Source organism: Oncorhynchus mykiss, chromosome 8, assembly GCF_057628025.1.
Source record: "Oncorhynchus mykiss isolate SJ-2025 chromosome 8, ASM5762802v1, whole genome shotgun sequence".
NCBI lineage: Eukaryota > Metazoa > Chordata > Actinopteri > Salmoniformes > Salmonidae > Oncorhynchus > Oncorhynchus mykiss.
The window spans coordinates 87,044,163-87,060,753 of NC_143029.1; the positions used below are offsets into that span (position 1 = coordinate 87,044,163).

The 16,591-nt window shown below is 43.9% G+C and overlaps 2 protein-coding genes across 2 annotated transcripts in view; both read left to right on the forward strand.

Annotated features, from left to right (window-relative positions):
• The first annotated feature begins 1,296 nt into the window (after window positions 1–1,296).
• On the forward strand, window positions 1,297–5,685 carry capsla (calcyphosine like a). Its single transcript, XM_021614102.3, has 5 exons — window positions 1,297–1,418; window positions 2,018–2,122; window positions 2,356–2,533; window positions 2,717–2,926; window positions 4,421–5,685. The coding sequence occupies exons 2-5, from the start codon at window positions 2,031–2,033 to the stop codon at window positions 4,520–4,522; spliced, it is 582 nt and encodes a 193-aa protein (XP_021469777.3). The 5' UTR covers window positions 1,297–1,418; window positions 2,018–2,030; the 3' UTR covers window positions 4,523–5,685.
• Window positions 5,686–5,876: 191 nt separating this feature from the next.
• Window positions 5,877–16,591, forward strand: part of LOC110531035 (sodium channel protein type 3 subunit alpha) — a 133,209-nt gene continuing 122,494 nt past the window's right edge. Inside the window, exon 1 of the mRNA XM_036986589.2 lies at window positions 5,877–6,393. The gene's annotated coding sequence lies outside the window, so the exon portion shown is untranslated. The remainder of the gene's footprint in view (window positions 6,394–16,591) is intronic.

The window sequence follows — 16,591 nt, forward strand, 5'->3', positions numbered from 1 at the left end:
TCAATCACTTGCAAAAGCTGGATTTGTGTTTCGAGAATCCGCCAGGTCAGAGGCAGTAGGGATGACAACGCGTTATATTGGTAGTAGAGGTCTTCTCGGGTCCAACCCGAACGGACCTGAGGACTATCAAATCTGGACTAGAACCGTATTTTAAGTGACCCGAGTAACAAAGAAATTATTTTTATCAGCCAAGTTGCTCTTCTGGTTAACGAATTGTTATTTATATGTTGGCTATGGCTTTTATGAGTAAATACATGCACAGTATTAGCGTAAAAAATCGAATATGCAATAGGCTATGTAGAGCTGTGGATAGGTCTATTCGGGTCCACTCGGGGTCGATCAGTTGTAGTCACAGTACATAGATCCGATTGACAATCAAACAGGACCAGACCCAGCACGAGGGAAATTTAGAATTGTGTATCCCAGAACCGCTCTGGTCACTGGTTGGGTCTCGTATATTCGGGTTCAGGTGAACCTGTGAAGACCTCTAATTGATAGGTGTGTGAATTGGACCATATTTCTGTCCTGCCTGAGCATTCAAAATGTAACGAGTGTTTTTTGGTGTCATGGAAAATGTATGGAATTAAAAAGTAGATATTGTCTTCAATAGTGAAGTAAAAGTAAACATTTTCAAAAAATATCAATAGTAAAAGTACAAATTCCCCCCAAAAACGACTTAAGTGGTACTTCCAAAGTATTTTTACTAATTACTTTACACCACTGCAAATGTCTTGCTATGATATTATAATGAAACAGCAGGGAGCAGGTCTCGAACCCTCGACCTTCTAGCCCAAAGTCCAGCGCGCTATCGACTGTGCCGCAAAAGCATGCTCAAACGGAAGATGCGATATCCGCTCTTATAAACCCAGGGTTATTACACTACTCCCTCCTTTCAAGGGTCGTTACAATACTATAGATGTCCTTTTCCACCACGTATAATGTTTTTCTGACAACGTATTACCCCACCTCTATCCCAAATAATTTATCTACTTTTTCAGACGTGGTCCGGAATCATCCATCCCAGCGTTTTCAACATCACACCTGAAACCTATGACCCATTCTAGGCCTTCTACTGCTTACAATTATCTCACTATCATAACATTACAGGTATCGTGCACTATATAGGGAATAGGGTGCCATTTTGGGACACAACCCTTTTTTTTACATTTTTTTTAATGCTCTACTATTCGATCGATTTTCCCTTTGTACATCTTTACCGCCTTCCTTACCGCGAAAATCGAAAATGATCATACAGTCGTTACTGGTAATGACACGAGTGGGCCGCTGGTCTGAAGTGTAGCTATGGCAGAGAGGAGGAGGAGGAGGAGGAGGAGGAGGAGGAGGAGGCGTGCGCTATTCATACCAACATTACATTACGCACGGGCACACTAGAGTGGAACAGGTGACAAGAACACCAGGTGAGACCACTTTCTCTTCACACGCAAACACTTGCAACAAGTATCATTTTTGTTGGGTAATCGTATACTTCATTATTGCTTAGTTTTGGTATGTTAGTTTCATTATTTTTGGATAGATAGTGGTTTGAAGTTATGGCATTGGAAAAAAAGTTGTGGATGTTGTGTAAGTGTTGCCTAGACAACAGGAGTAATGACTTTCGTTTTTATTTTATGAAAGTGGTGTATATTAAGCAAATTAAGGAGACATTTTGTATGTGATACTTGATATGAACACTAAAATACCTAATGCAATTGCAATATGAACACATCTGCAATTATGACGGTTTATGATTCATTGACTATTGAACTGACTTGTGATGGCTTGGTGCACATGTACATAGTAACAGGTCTCCAGGGGAGGGGTGTAGCCTAGTGACACGTCCCTAGGGGAGGGGTATAGCCTAGTAACAGGTTTCTAGGGGAGGAGTGTAGCATAGTTCAACTCTCTTTTTTCTCCTTGCTTGCTCATTATACTTCCTCTGTTACAATTCATAAAGTTGAACCTACATCTGAATACAAATTAACTAAGCAGATGGAGTATTTTACTCCATATTTTACAGTAACACAGAAGACATGGCCTCAGACACCAAGGCCACAGACCCACTGGAGGTACTGAGACAGCAATGTCTGGCCAGGGGAGCGGCTGGCATCAAGGGACTGGCAAGGTAAGAGCAACTGATTAAAATACAAAGCAAAACATCAACAACAATTATTTTTTGTAACTTTACAATAACGCTTTCTTATGTTATTATGATATTCACTCACAAGTGAAAATAGTCTGCAGGCAAAAGGCCAATAATAATTAATAATAACTGATTGATTATTACGTTTAAATAGATATCCAGAGACAGATAGTTAATCTCTCCACATCCTCTCTTTTCCTCACCGGTCCATACAGGACGTTCCGCATCATGGACGACGATGGCAGTAAGTCTCTGGACCTGCAGGAGTTTATTAAGGGACTGGAGGACTATGGTGTGGTGGTGAGCAGAGAGGAGGCCCGGCAGATCTTCACACTGTGTGACAAGGACGGCAGTGGCAGCATCAACTTCAACGAGTTTCTGGAGAATCTGAGGGTATAACTACAGAGTAGTGACACAAAAACGAATTGATTATGCACATTTATTTATTATGGACAGTGTAGAATAATGGTTCTCTCATAATAATAGTATTTGAACAAGCCAAAGTACATCTAATAATTGCATGATAAAGGTGCAGTGATGTATATTGCTGTTTTCATGTGTTTGTGTTTCCTTCAGCCTCCTATGTCCAGTGCCAGGATCTCTGTGATCGGCCAGGCCTTTAAGAAGTTAGACAGGACAGGGGACGGGGTGGTGACTGTGGAGGACCTGAGGGGGGTCTACAACTGCTCACAACACCCCAAATATAAGAGTGGGGAGTGGACAGAGGAACAGGTCTTCCTAACCTTCCTCAGCAGCTTTGATTCCCCCAACGACAAAGACGGCAAGGTAATAAATAGATTTGTCCGTTTACTGGAATGACGAACTGCTAGCCTGGGTACCAATCTGTTTGTGTTAACATTCCACACTCCTTGCCACTCCTTTGTCATGCCAAACAGTCTGGCCTTCCTCCAATCTTCAAATGTGAACATTCTATCAATAATCAGCTCCAAGAGAACTGAGAAGAACAGACGATGTCATATTTTAGGCATATGGCACGGAGTACAAGGAGTGGAATGTTATCACAAAACCGGTCTGGGCCCAGTTGCATAAAACATCTTAAGTTAATTCCCCCCTTATCTTTTCACTTCAAGTTTCCTTAACTTTAAGTCAGATGCACAAAACATTTTAAGGTTAATTTCTCCCTTAAATGAAGTGGAAAAAGTTAAGGGTGCCCATGAAGTCTATAAGAGTATTTTGAAGATAAATACACAACGCAGAGTTTGAGAGGACGAGAGTACTAAACTAAATATAGTACTAACGGTCAATAGGGAATTGTAAATAGGAGTTGGGTCTCAGTTCAACAGCTGTTTAGAATCTGTGGAATGTCAATCCGGAACTCAGAGCTACGTGTGCTACGTTCTGTACATTAAGTCGGGGGCAGGATACTTGTTATTTGGCCATTGGCCAAGTTGTACTGCAAGGACTTCTGATTGGTCAACCCCAGGCTAGGGAGTGGGGTTATAAATGGCATCCTTCTACACCTGCATTGCTTGCTGTTTGGGGTTTTAGGCTGGGTTTCTGTACAGCACTTTGAGATATCAGCTGATGTACGAAGGGCTATATAAATAAATGTGATTTGATTTGATCCTGTTCCTTTGATTTGGGGGAAAGCTGAGGACAGGGGAGACTGAACATCTACCTCCCAGCATAACATCTTGATTTGTCCTTCTCACATAAACCTATTTTTCTCCCCCTGATTTGCTTTGGAGTTTGTTATTGAAGAATAACACCAATAGCTACCTACTCTCAAAGTTAGCTTGACATGCTAGCTGACCAGCTAGCTACCTACTCTCTAAGTTAGCCTGACATGCTAGCTGACCAGCTAGCTACCTACTCTCAAAGTTAGCTTGACATGCTAGCTGACTAGCTAGCTACCTACTCTCTAAGTTAGCTTGACATGCTAGAAAGTAATAGAAACAAGTTGAGAAAAAAAAGTAACTAAAATAAATATGTTTTATTATCTTCTAAATAAACGTGTTTGTCCTGGCTTGGAACAGTGATTCAAGTCATCTCCACGGTAACCAGAGGCTCTGCCTTACCTGCCTTCAAACTACCCATAAAACCCTTAAATTATGACCTTACGTTTCCATTGGCTCTATTCAACCCCCTTAAACGAGTCCCTTAGGTAAAGGGAAATTATTCCTCAAGGGAAACACTTAAGATGTTTTATGCAAACAGGCCCTGTATTTCAAGCTAAAAAAAGGAAGGAGCAGATATTCTTGGCTTGGTTACTTGGTTTTGTATATTTTGTAAATGAGTTGTCTTGTCCTTCTCCTTTAGGTAACTCAGGAGGAGTTCATGAACTACTACAGTGGAGTGAGTGCCTCTATTGACAGCGACGGATACTTTGTTACTATGATGCAGAATGCCTGGAAGCTGTAGGCACCGCTGGCTATCTACATTTACGTGTATTCTACCAATATATTTGGCTAATCATAAAAAGGCACCTTTGCATTCATTTAGAACTTATGTATGTGTACATGTGAGAAAATAGACAAAATGCTAGTTTATAGTTTTTCAATGGAACAGAATAGCTTTAAATGCACAGATACAACCGATTTCTACTGAATGATTTATATATATTACAAATGTTAATCACGTTCCTTTGTGCCATATTGCTTTGTCTTGTTAAGATCCCTCTTATGGTTTAAGCTACATCATAATTATGCACATGTTTGCCAAATAGACTACCTTTTTCGTAGCACAATGAGTGTTCCTTTAAATGCCTTTTCTACCTGCACATAAGCTCACAGATCGGGACCACCGTGTGCTGAAGCGAGTAGCGAGGTCCATACAGAAATGGTTTCTCGAGATCGGTTTGGAAGAATTTGACTGGCCTTCAGCTATTTGTTAGTCAGCTTGTCTATAATTAGATATAATGAGAAATGAGAAGCTATGTTTCATGGGAAGACTAAATAAACTCTTGCTCACCAGAATAATGTAATAAATCGATATAATGGATGCTTCAACGTAGTTGACATCGGTAGCACAATGAGTGTTTCTTTAAATGCCTTATCTACCTGCACAAGTACAGTATATATGGATCCAAGTTATGTGCTAGGCTAATAACCATAGCTACTACGCATAGCAAAAGCAATGGACGGAGAATCCCCAGACTCTCTAACCCAGACTCTGTTGTAATCGAGTGCATTCAACTCAGATGTCCAAAACCGTCTAAGCGTGAAATTGAATTATGATTGCATATGCACTGTTATAATTTGTTATTATGGTTTCAAAGCCCAAGGTCGTCATTGATAGTTTTCTGCGCTTTAATTAACTGTGGACAATTAGGCGAAATGTCAAGTTTGCAATTCAGGGAGCTGTCAATGGTACTGAAATGTAATTGACAATCAGCCCCGCGTTTGCCTGTAGTGCCGGCAGAGGGAGCAACAGGGCAACGTTTATTATTTAATTCCTATAGGCCTACAGGTATAATAGCATGCGCATGCCCACATGTACCTGTAAATAGTTCTGAGAAAGTAGATTTCTTATCCACCGGTGCGTGAAAAGATTGATTCAGGATTAAACACATTTTTGCAAACACATTTTTGCATTCTGTTTTCTATTTTTACAGGCTCTTTGTAAAATGTCTGCAGTGAAATTAAACATCTTTCCTGTTGCCTCACAAATTGTTTCAGATGACTCAATTGAGAGGTAAAAAAAAAAGGTATTGCTTCCCAAATCCTGATAACTTTTGAATGTGAGATGACATGGGCCAGCCGTAGCCTAATCCCCTGGTCAGGCGGCGCTCCCATCCTGCCCGGGCCAGCCGCTCAGCAGCTCAAGGGCAAACGGAGGTTTTAGGACCTTCCACTCTCAGCGCAACGGCTCAGGAACACGCATGAATTACAACCGTGCGCTTTTTGTGGCTATTTGAAGTTTTTATCAGGACTGACATTTTGTAGCAATCAAATGGAAAGGAAGGGTGTTTTGGGTGAGTCCGTAGGCGGGCGTTGACCCTGTAGCACCGAATGAAGCGCGGTTCAAAATGCCTAACATCAGGGGATTTGACAACTGGCATTCATCCGGGAGTCACTTTTAAACGATAACCTCTGGATTCGGCCTCGCAACATAACAGGCGCCATTTTCAGTGTCTGTAACGTGTAATTGAAGTAATTTATCGATTTAATAATCAGGATCTTCCTGGAGACAAATGAAACATGGATTCTACTTGGGTTTTCTGGCCATTCTGTTCTCTAAAAACTGAAAAACGAAACTCTGGAAGCTATGCTACAGAACACGGAGTTTCACACGTAAGTATTCATTCTTTATTCATGCTTTATCATATATTTTTGCAGGCCTATACAGTTTAAATTTTGTAGGTGCTATTTGACCAATATTGAAAAATCATAGTGTTTAATGAATGCAGGGGCCTGCTTTACAATTAAGCATAGAACGAGTGCATTTTGATGATAATTGGACTGGGCCTAACAATGTTTTCGCTCATAATTTTCAAAAAATATTGATTTGACAAAAGCTACCAACTTCTTTAACATTAAAATTAAGGTAGGCTAATAAGCGACAAAAGACAACGCAACGAAAAAGTGCACTTGAAATCAATGTAGGCCTAATTTAATAATTCAAAAATGTACATTTTCACTTCTGTTGGTAAAAGCTCACATTTATAGATTTGCTCTGTACTAAATCATCTGTCAATTTCATTGAGAATGTACCCTACATTTCATTGAGAATGTACCCTACATTTCATTGAGAATGTACCCTACATTTCATTGAGAATGTGCCCTACATTTCATTGAGAATGTGCCCTACATTTCATTGAGAATGTGCCCTACATTTCATTGCAGTCATCAAATAAAAAGCAAATGATCTGTGTCAGAGAATGTCGTTTTTATACTTCAGTCACAATTGATCAAGTCAAACCATTGCATGTATCCCAGCCCAAGAAAAACGAATTGTAGAGCATTTTTAAATGGTAAATGGGGAAAGTTTGTTGCACAAATATATCCAAACATCAATCTTCCAGGCAGGCTAATTGCTTTTCTAGAACATGTACAGCCTGAATTAAAAAGGCAAACTTTTTGAAATTTGCACATTCACCTCCTTTACCTGTTTATATAACATCCCTCTATACAACATCCCCATTGGGGCGGCAGGTAGCCTAGTGGTTAGAGTGTTGAGCCAGTAACTGAAAGGTTGCTGGCTCAAATCCCTGAGCTCACAAGGTAAAAATCTGTCATTGTAAATAAGAATCTGTTCTTTTAACTGACTTGCCTATTTAAATAAAGGTTAAATAAAAAATAAAAAAACACAACATTATAAATGCATCGAGATACACTACATAACAAAAAGTATGTGGACACCTGCTTGTCAAAAATGTTATTCCAATATCATGGGCATTAATATGGAGTTGGTTCCCTCTTTGCTGCTATAACAGCCTCCACTCTTCTGTGAAGGCTTTCCACTAGATGTTGGAACATTACCGGGGGGACTTGCTTCCATTCAGCCACAAGAGCATTAGTGAGGTTGGGCACTTATGCTGGGCGATTAGGGGTGGTTCGCAGTCGGCGTTCCAATTAATCCCAAAGGCGTTCGACGGGGTTGAGGTCCCTCTGTGCAGGCCAGTTACGTTCTTACAAACCGATCTTGACAAACCATTTCTGTATGGACCTCACTTTGTACACCGGGGCATTGTCATGCTGAAACAGGAAAGGCCCTTCCTCAAACTGATGCCTCAAAGTTGGAAGCACAGAATCGTCTAGAATGCAATTGTATGCTGTTAAGATTTCCCTTTACTGGAACCAAGGAGCCTGAATCATGAAAAACAGCCCCAGACCATTATTCCTCCTTCACCAAACTTTACAGATGGCACTATGCATTCGGGCAGGTAGTGTATTCCTGGTATCCTCCAAACCCATATTTGTCCGTTGGACTGCCAGATGGTGAAGCGTGATTCATCACTCCAGAGAATGTGTTTCCACTGCTCCAGTGTCCAATGGCGGCGAGCTTTACACGACTCCAGCCGAAGCTTGGCATTGCTCATGTTGATCCTCTGCTTGTGTGTGGCTGCTCGGCCATGGAAACACTGCCTTCCATTCTACTAGCAAACGTGCAATATTTGGAAAGGAAAATTGATGACCTACGCGGAAGATTAAACTACCAACGGGACATTAAAACATGTAACATCTTATGCTTCACAGAGTCGTGGCTGAACAACGACATTATCAACATACAGCTGGCTGGTTATACGCTGTATCCGCAGGACAGAGCAGCGGCGTCTGGTAAGACAAGGGGCGGCAGACTATGTATTTTTGTAAATAACAGCTGGTACACGATATCTAAGGAAGTCTCAAGGTTTTGCTCGCCCGAGGTAGAGTTTCTCATAATAAGCTGTAAACCACACTTTCTACCTAGAGAGATCTGTTTTTTTGTAGCTGTCTACATACCACAGCAGACTGATACTGGCACTAAGACCGCACTCAATGAGCTCTATTCCGCCATAAGCAAACAGGAAAACGCTCACCCAGACGCGGCGCTCCTAGTGGCCGGGAACTTTAATGCAGGGAAACTTAAATCCGTCTTTCCAAATTTCTATCAGCATGTTAAATGTGCAACCAGAGGGAAAAAACTCAGGACCAACTTTACTCCGCACACAGAGACGCGTACAAAACGGTCCCTCGCCCTCCATTTGGCAAATCAGACCATAATTATATCCTCCTGATTCATGCTGACAAGCAAAAATTAAAGCAGGAAGCACTAGTGACTAGATCAATAAAAAAAGTGGTCAGAGGAAGCAGATGCTAAGCTACAGGACTGTTTTGCTAGCACAGACTGGAATATGCTCCGGGATTCCTTCGATGGCATTGAGGAGTACACTTCATCAGTCATTGGCTTCATCATTAAGTGCATCGATGACGTCGTCCCCACAGTGACCATACGCACATACCCCAACCAGAAGCCAGGCACCATCCGCACTGAGCTAAAAGCTAGAGCTGCTGCTTTCAAGGAGAGGGACTCTAACCCGGAAGCTTATAAGAAATCCCGCTATGCCCTGCGACGAACCATTAAACAGGCAAAGCATCAATACAGGACTAAGATCGAATCGTACTACACCGGCTCTGACTCTCATCGGATGTAGCAGGGCTTGCAAACCATTACAGACTACAAAGGGAAGCACAGTTGAGAGCTGCCCAGTGACACGGGCCTACCAGATGAGCTAAACTACTTCTATGCTCGCTTCGAGGCAGATAACACTGAAACATGCATGAGAGCACCAGCTCCTCCGGAAGACTGTGTGATCATGCTCTCCGCAGCCGATGTGAGTAAGACCTTTAAACAGCTCAACATTCACAAGGCCGTAGGGCCAGACGGATTACCAGAACGTGTACTTACACGCGCTGACCAACTGGCAAGTGATTTCACTGACATTTTCAACCTCTCCCTGTCCGAGTTTTTAATACCAACATGTTTTAAGCAGACCACCATAGTCCCTGTGCCCATCAACACTAAGGAAACCTGCCTAAATGACTACCGACCCGTAGCACTCACGTCTGTAGCTATGAAGTGCTTTGAAAGGCTGGTTAAAGGCTCACATCAACACCATTATCCCAGAAACCCTAGACCCACTCTAATTTGCATACCACCCTAACAGATCCACAGATGATGCAATCTCTATTGCACTCCACACTGCCCTTTCCCATCTGGACAAAAGGAACACCTATGTGAGAATGCTATTCATTGACTGCAGCTCAGCGTTCAACACCATAGTGCCCTCAAAGCTCATCAATAAGCTAAGGACCCTGGGACTAAACACCTCCCTCTGCAACTGGATCTTGGACTTCCTGACGGGCCGCCCCCAGGTGGTAAGGGTAGGTAACAACACATTGGTCACACTGATCCTCAACACAGGGGCCTCTCAGGGGTGTGTGCTCAGTCTTCTTCTGTACTCCCTGTTCACTCATGACTCAGACACGACTCCAACACCATCATTAAGTTTGCCGATGACACAACAGTGGGAGGCCTGTTCACAGACAATGACGAGACAGAATATAGGGGTCAGAGACCTGTCCATGTGGTGCAAGGACAACAGCCTCTCCCTCAACGTGATCAAGACAAATGAGATGATTGTGGACTACATGAAAAAGAGGACCGAGCACGCCCCCATTCTCATCGACAGGGCTGTAGTGGAGCAGGTTGGGAGCTTCAAGTTCCTTTGTGTTCACATCACCAAGAAACTAACATGGTCCAAGCACACCAAGACAGTCGTGAAGAGGGCACGACAAAACCTATTCCCCCTCAGGAGACTGAAGAGATGGGTCCTCAAAATGTTCTACAGCTGCACTGCTTACATCACTGCCTGGTACGGCAACTGCTCGGCCTCCGACCACAAGGCATTACAGAGGGTAGTGCGTACGGCCCAGTACATCACTGTGGCCAAGCTTCCTGCCATCCAGGACCTCTATACCAGGCGGTGTCAGAGGAAGGCCCTGAAAATTGTCAGACTCCAGCCAACCTAGTCATAGACGGTTCTATTGCCAAACCCTCCCGTAACCCGGACAACGCTGCGCCAATTGTGTGCCGCCCCATGGCTCCCGGTCACGGCCGGCTGCGACAGAGCCTGGACTCGAACCCAGAATCTCTAGTGGCACAGCTAGCACCGCGATGCAGTGCCTTAGACCACTGCACCACTCAGGAGGCAGTCCAAGAGGCTTCTAAACAGCTTCTACCCCCCAAGCCATAAGACTCCTAAACATCTAATCCAAAAATGGCTAACCAGACTATTTTCATTGCCCCCCCCCCCCCCCTTTTATACCGCTGATACTCTCTAGTGTTGTCATCTATGCATAGTCACTTTAATAACTCTACCTACATGTACATATTACCTCAATTACCTCGACTAACCAGTGCCCCCGCACATTGACTCTGTACCGGTACCCCCTGTAGATAGTCTCCACATTGACTCTGTACCGGTACCCCCTGTATATAGTCTCCACATTGACTCTGTACCGGTACCCCCTGTATATAGTCTCCACATTGACTCTGTACCGTAACACCCTGTATATAGTCTCCACATTGACTCTGTACCGGTACCCCCTGTATATAGTCTCCACATTGACTCTGTACCAGTACCCCCTGTATATAGCCTCCACATTGACTCTGTACCGGTACCCCCTGTATATAGCCTCCACATTGACTCTGTACCGGTACCCCCTGTATATAGCCTCCACATTGACTCTGTACCGGTACCCCCTGTATATAGCCTCCACATTGACTCTGTACCGTAATACCCTGTATATAGTCTTCACACTGACTCTGTACCAGTACCCCCTGTATATAGCCTCCACATTGACTCTGTACCGTAATACCCTGTATATAGTCTTCACACTGACTCTGTACCGGTACCCCCTGTATATAGTCTCATTATGGTTATTTTACTGCTGCTCTTTAATTACTTTTTCATATTTTTTTAACTGCATTGTTGGTTAGGAGCTCGTAAGGAAGCCTTTCACTGTAAGGTTTACACCTGTTGTATTCGGCACATGTGACTAATACAATTTGATTTGATTTGATTTGAAACCCATTTCATGAGGCTCACAACGAACAGTTATTGTGCTGACATTGCTTCCAGAGGCAGTTTGGAACTCGGCAGTGAGTGTTGCAACCGAGGACAGACGTTTTCTTTACACTCTTCATCACTCAGCAGTCCTGTTCTGTGAGCTTTTGTGGCCTACCACTTCGCGGCTGAGCCATTTTTACTCCTAAACGTTTCCACATCCACAATAACAACAACGACAGTTGACCTGGGCAGCTCTAGCAGGGCCGAAATTTGACGAATTGACTTGTTGGAAAAGTGGCGTCCTCTAGACTGTGCCACATTGAAAGCCACTGAGCTTTTCAGTAAGGGCCATTCTACTGCCAGTGTTTGTCTATGGAGATTGCATGGCTGTATGCTCGAATTTTATATACCTGTCAGCAACGGGTGTGGCTGAAATGGTCAAATCCACTAATTTGAAGGGGTGTCAACACAATTCTGTATATACAATGTATCTGCCATAACAATGTTTTTTTCTACAATAATGCCCAGTCATTCTAGCAATTCCCATTAGTTTCATACCTTTTCCCATTTCCCTCAGTCAGAATGAATATTGTCCATTAGCCGATGTTGTGGTATTACTGTGTTGAGATCATTATTGCCGCGTGGTGCATTAATAAGTGATTCAGTATTGTCTACAGTCGTCATAACAAAAGGTTTTCAGGGTCCACTCAGGAGATGCGTGCTGTTATTACGGTATCCCTGCTGGTTTAGTCATCTGACAGTCCCACCCACATATAGTGAACAATCACAACATCATAGACATCAGCTGACCACGTATAGTGTGCTCTTTCCATGACATAGACTGACCAGGTGGATCCAGGTGAAAGCTGTGATCGCTTATTAATGTCACTTGTTAAATCCATTTCAATCAGTGTAGATGAAGGGGAGGAGACGGGTTAAAGAAGGATTTTTAAGCCTCGAGACAATTGAGATATGGATTGTGTCTGTGTGCCATTGAGGGTGAATGAACAAGACAAAAGATTGAAGTGCCTCTGAACAGGGTTTGGTAGTAGGTGCCAGGCACACCTGTTTGGTTGTGTCAAGAACTGCAACGCTGCTGTAGTGTGACAGACACCATACCGGAAAACCTGTATTCACACATTTCAGAGACAGGGGGGGGGGATCTGATCCTAGATCAGCACTCTTACTCTGAGACACTTTGTGAATAAAGGGCTCTGGCCTCTGTCAGTGGTTGAAGTGGGAAGTTGCTGTGGAGTTGCTATGGAGACCTGAAATCTCTATAATCCTTAGTAAACACAGACTCTAAAATTAGTAAAAATATAAGTAAATTGAGCTGTCTCTTCACATCATCCCACTGATAGGGATGCATGACATTATTCTGGTTTTACACCAACTGATAAATTAAATGGATTAGTTTAGCCGATAAAGAGAGAAAATAAAACATCAGCCCAACTAAGCAAATGTTGTTGTTGGGTTTTGGTGTTGTTTTGGTGTTGTTGTTGGGTTTTGGTGTTGTTGTTGGGTTTTGGTGTTGTTGTTGTGTTTTGGTGTTGTTGTTGGGTTTTGGTGTTGTTGTGTTTTGGTGTTGTTGTTGTGTTTTGGTGTTGTTGTTGTGTTTTGGTGTTGTTTTGGTGTTGTTGTTGTGTTTTGGTGTTGTTGTTGTGTTTTGGTGTTGTTTTGGTGTTGTTGTTGTGTTTTGGTGTTGTTGTTGTGTTTTGGTGTTGTTTTGGTGTTGTTGTTGTGTTTTGGTGTTGTTGTTGTGTTTTGGTGTTGTTTTGGTGTTGTTGTTGTGTTTTGGTGTTGTTGTTGTGTTTTGGTGTTGTTTTGGTGTTGTTGTTGTGTTTTGGTGTTGTTTTGGTGTTGTTGTTGTGTTTTGGTATTGTTGTTGGGTTTTGGTGTACTGTTGTTGTTTTTTTGGTGAATGCCAGGGTAAGGTTTTGTTGAAGGGGAGGGTTTTAGTGAATGTAGGCTTTTGGGGAAGAGTAGGAATTTAGTTTTGTTTTGGTTGAAGGGTAGGAATTTGGTTGAAGGGTAGGGTTTTGGTTGAAGGGTAGGAATTTGGTTGAGGGGTAGGGTTTTGGTTGAGGGGTAGGGTTTTGGTTGAGGGGTAGGGTTTTGGTTGAGGGGTAGGGTTTTGGTTGAGGGGTAGGGTTTTGGTTGATGGGTAGGGTTTTGGTTGAAGGGTAGGGTAGGGTAGGGTTTTGGTTGAAGGGTAGGGTTTTGGTTGAAGGGTAGGGTTTTGGTTGAAGGGTAGGGTTTTGGTTGAAGGGTAGGGTTTTGGTTGAAGGGTAGGGTTTTGGTTGAAGGGTAGGGTTTTGGTTGAAGGGTAGGGTTTTGGTTGAAGGGTAGGGTTTTGGTTGAAGGGTAGGGTTTTGGTTGAAGGGTAGGAATTTGGTTGAGGGGTAGGGTTTTGGTTGAGGGGTAGGGTTTTGGTTGAAGGGTAGGAATTTGGTTGAGGGGTAGGGTTTTGGTTGAGGGGTAGGGTTTTGGTTGAGGGGTAGGAATTTGGTTGAAGGGTAGGGTAGGGTTTTGGTTGAGGGGTAGGATTTTGGTTGAAGGGTAGGGTTGGGTTTTGGTTGAAGGGTAGGGTAGGGTTTTGGTTGAAGGGTAGGAATTTGGTTGAAGGGTAGGGTTTTGGTTGAGGGGTAGGGTTTTGGTTGAAGGGTAGGGTTTTGGTTGAAGGGTAGGGTTTTGGTTGAAGGGTAGGGTTTTGGTTGAAGGGTAGGGTTTTGGTTGAAGGGTAGGGTTTTGGTTGAGGGGTAGGGTTTTGGTTGATGGGTAGGGTTTTGGTTGAAGGGTAGGGTTTTGGTTGAAGGGTAGGAATTTGGTTGAAGGGTAGGGTAGGGTAGGGTTTTGGTTGAGGGGTAGGGTTTTGGTTGAAGGGTAGGGTTTTGGTTGAAGGGTAGGGTTTTGGTTGAAGGGTAGGGTTTTGGTTGAAGGGTAGGAATTTGGTTGAAGGGTAGGGTAGGGTAGGGTTTTGGTTGAGGGGTAGGGTTTTGGTTGAAGGGTAGGGTAGGGTAGGGTTTTGGTTGAGGGGTAGGGTTTTGGTTGAAGGGTAGGGTTTTGGTTGAAGGGTAGGGTTTTGGTTGAGGGGTAGGGTTTTGGTTGATGGGTAGGGTTTTGGTTGATGGGTAGGGTTTTGGTTGATGGGTAGGGTAGGGTTTTGGTTGAAGGGTAGGGTTTTGGTTGAGGGGTAGGGTTTTGGTTGAAGGGTAGGAATTTGGTTGAAGGGTAGGGTAGGGTAGGGTTTTGGTTGAGGGGTAGGGTTTTGGTTGAAGGGTAGGGTTTTGGTTGAAGGGTAGGGTTTTGGTTGAGGGGTAGGGTTTTGGTTGAAGGGTAGGGTTTTGGTTGAAGGGTAGGGTAGGGTAGGGTTTTGGTTGAGGGTAGGGTTTTGGTTGAAGGGTAGGGTAGGGTTTTGGTTGAAGGGTAGGGTTTTGGTTGAAGGGTAGGGTAGGGTTTTGGTTGAAGGGTAGGGTTTTGGTTGAAGGGTAGGGTTTTGGTTGAAGGGTAGGGTTTTGGTTGATGGGTAGGGTTTTGGTTGAGGGGTAGGGTTTTGGTTGATGGGTAGGGTTTTGGTTGATGGGTAGGGTAGGGTAGGGTTTTGGTTGATGGGTAGGGTTTTGGTTGAGGGGTAGGGTTTTGGTTGATGGGTAGGGTAGGGTAGGGTTTTGGTTGATGGGTAGGGTTTTGGTTGAGGGGTAGGGTTTTGGTTGAAGGGTAGGGTAGGGTAGGGTTTTGGTTGATGGGTAGGGTTTTGGTTGAAGGGTAGGGTAGGGTTTTGGTTGAGGGGTAGGGTTTTGGTTGAAGGGTAGGAATTTGGTTGAGGGGTAGGGTTTTGGTTGAGGGGTAGGGTTTTGGTTGAGGGGTAGGGTTTTGGTTGAGGGGTAGGGTTTTGGTTGAAGGGTAGGGTAGGGTTTTGGTTGAGGGGTAGGGTTTTGGTTGAGGGGTAGGGTTTTGGTTGAAGGGTAGGAATTTGGTTGAGGGGTAGGGTTTTGGTTGAGGGGTAGGGTTTTGGTTGAGGGGTAGGGTTTTGGTTGAGGGGTAGGGTTTTGGTTGAAGGGTAGGAATTTGGTTGAAGGGTAGGGTTTTGGTTGAGGGGTAGGGTTTTGGTTGAGGGGTAGGAATTTGGTTGAAGGGTAGGGTAGGGTTTTGGTTGAGGGGTAGGATTTTGGTTGAAGGGTAGGGTTGGGTTTTGGTTGAAGGGTAGGGTTGGGTTTTGGTTGAAGGGTAGGGTAGGGTTTTGGTTGAAGGGTAGGGTTTTGGTTGAAGGGTAGGGTTTTGGTTGAAGGGTAGGGTTTTGGTTGAAGGGTAGGAATTTGGTTGAAGGGTAGGGTAGGGTAGGGTTTTGGTTGAGGGGTAGGGTTTTGGTTGAGGGGTAGGGTAGGGTTTTGGTTGAAGGGTAGGGTTTTGGTTGAGGGGTAGGGTTTTGGTTGAAGGGTAGGGTTTTGGTTGAAGGGTAGGGTTTTGGTTGAAGGGTAGGGTTTTGGTTGAGGGGTAGGGTAGGGTTTTGGTTGATGGGTAGGGTTTTGGTTGAAGGGTAGGGTTTTGGTTGAAGGGTAGGAATTTGGTTGAAGGGTAGGGTAGGGTAGGGTTTTGGTTGAGGGGTAGGGTTTTGGTTGAAGGGTAGGGTTTTGGTTGAAGGGTAGGGTAGGGTAGGGTTTTGGTTGAGGGGTAGGGTTTTGGTTGAAGGGTAGGGTAGGGTTTTGGTTGAAGGGTAGGGTAGGGTTTTGGTTGAGGGGTAGGGTTTTGGTTGAAGGGTAGGGTAGGGTTTTGGTTGAAGGGTAGGGTTTTGGTTGAAGGGTAGGGTTTTGGTTGAAGGGTAGGGTAGGGTTTTGGTTGAAGGGTAGGGTTTTGGTTGAGGGGTAGGGTTTTGGTTGAAGGGTAGGGTTTTGGTTGAAGGGTAGGGTTTTGGTTGAAGGGTAGGGTTTTGGTTGAGG

Excerpts from the sequence above, each read along its gene's own strand:
- capsla (XM_021614102.3), top strand. The coding sequence starts at position 2,031 with ATGGCCTCAGACACCAAGGCCACAGACCCACTGGAGGTACTGAGACAG. Across the intron at positions 2,123-2,355 it reads GGCATCAAGGGACTGGCAAG|GACGTTCCGCATCATGGACG; the intron begins GTAAGAGCAACT and ends CGGTCCATACAG. Across the intron at positions 2,534-2,716 it reads AGTTTCTGGAGAATCTGAGG|CCTCCTATGTCCAGTGCCAG; the intron begins GTATAACTACAG and ends TGTTTCCTTCAG.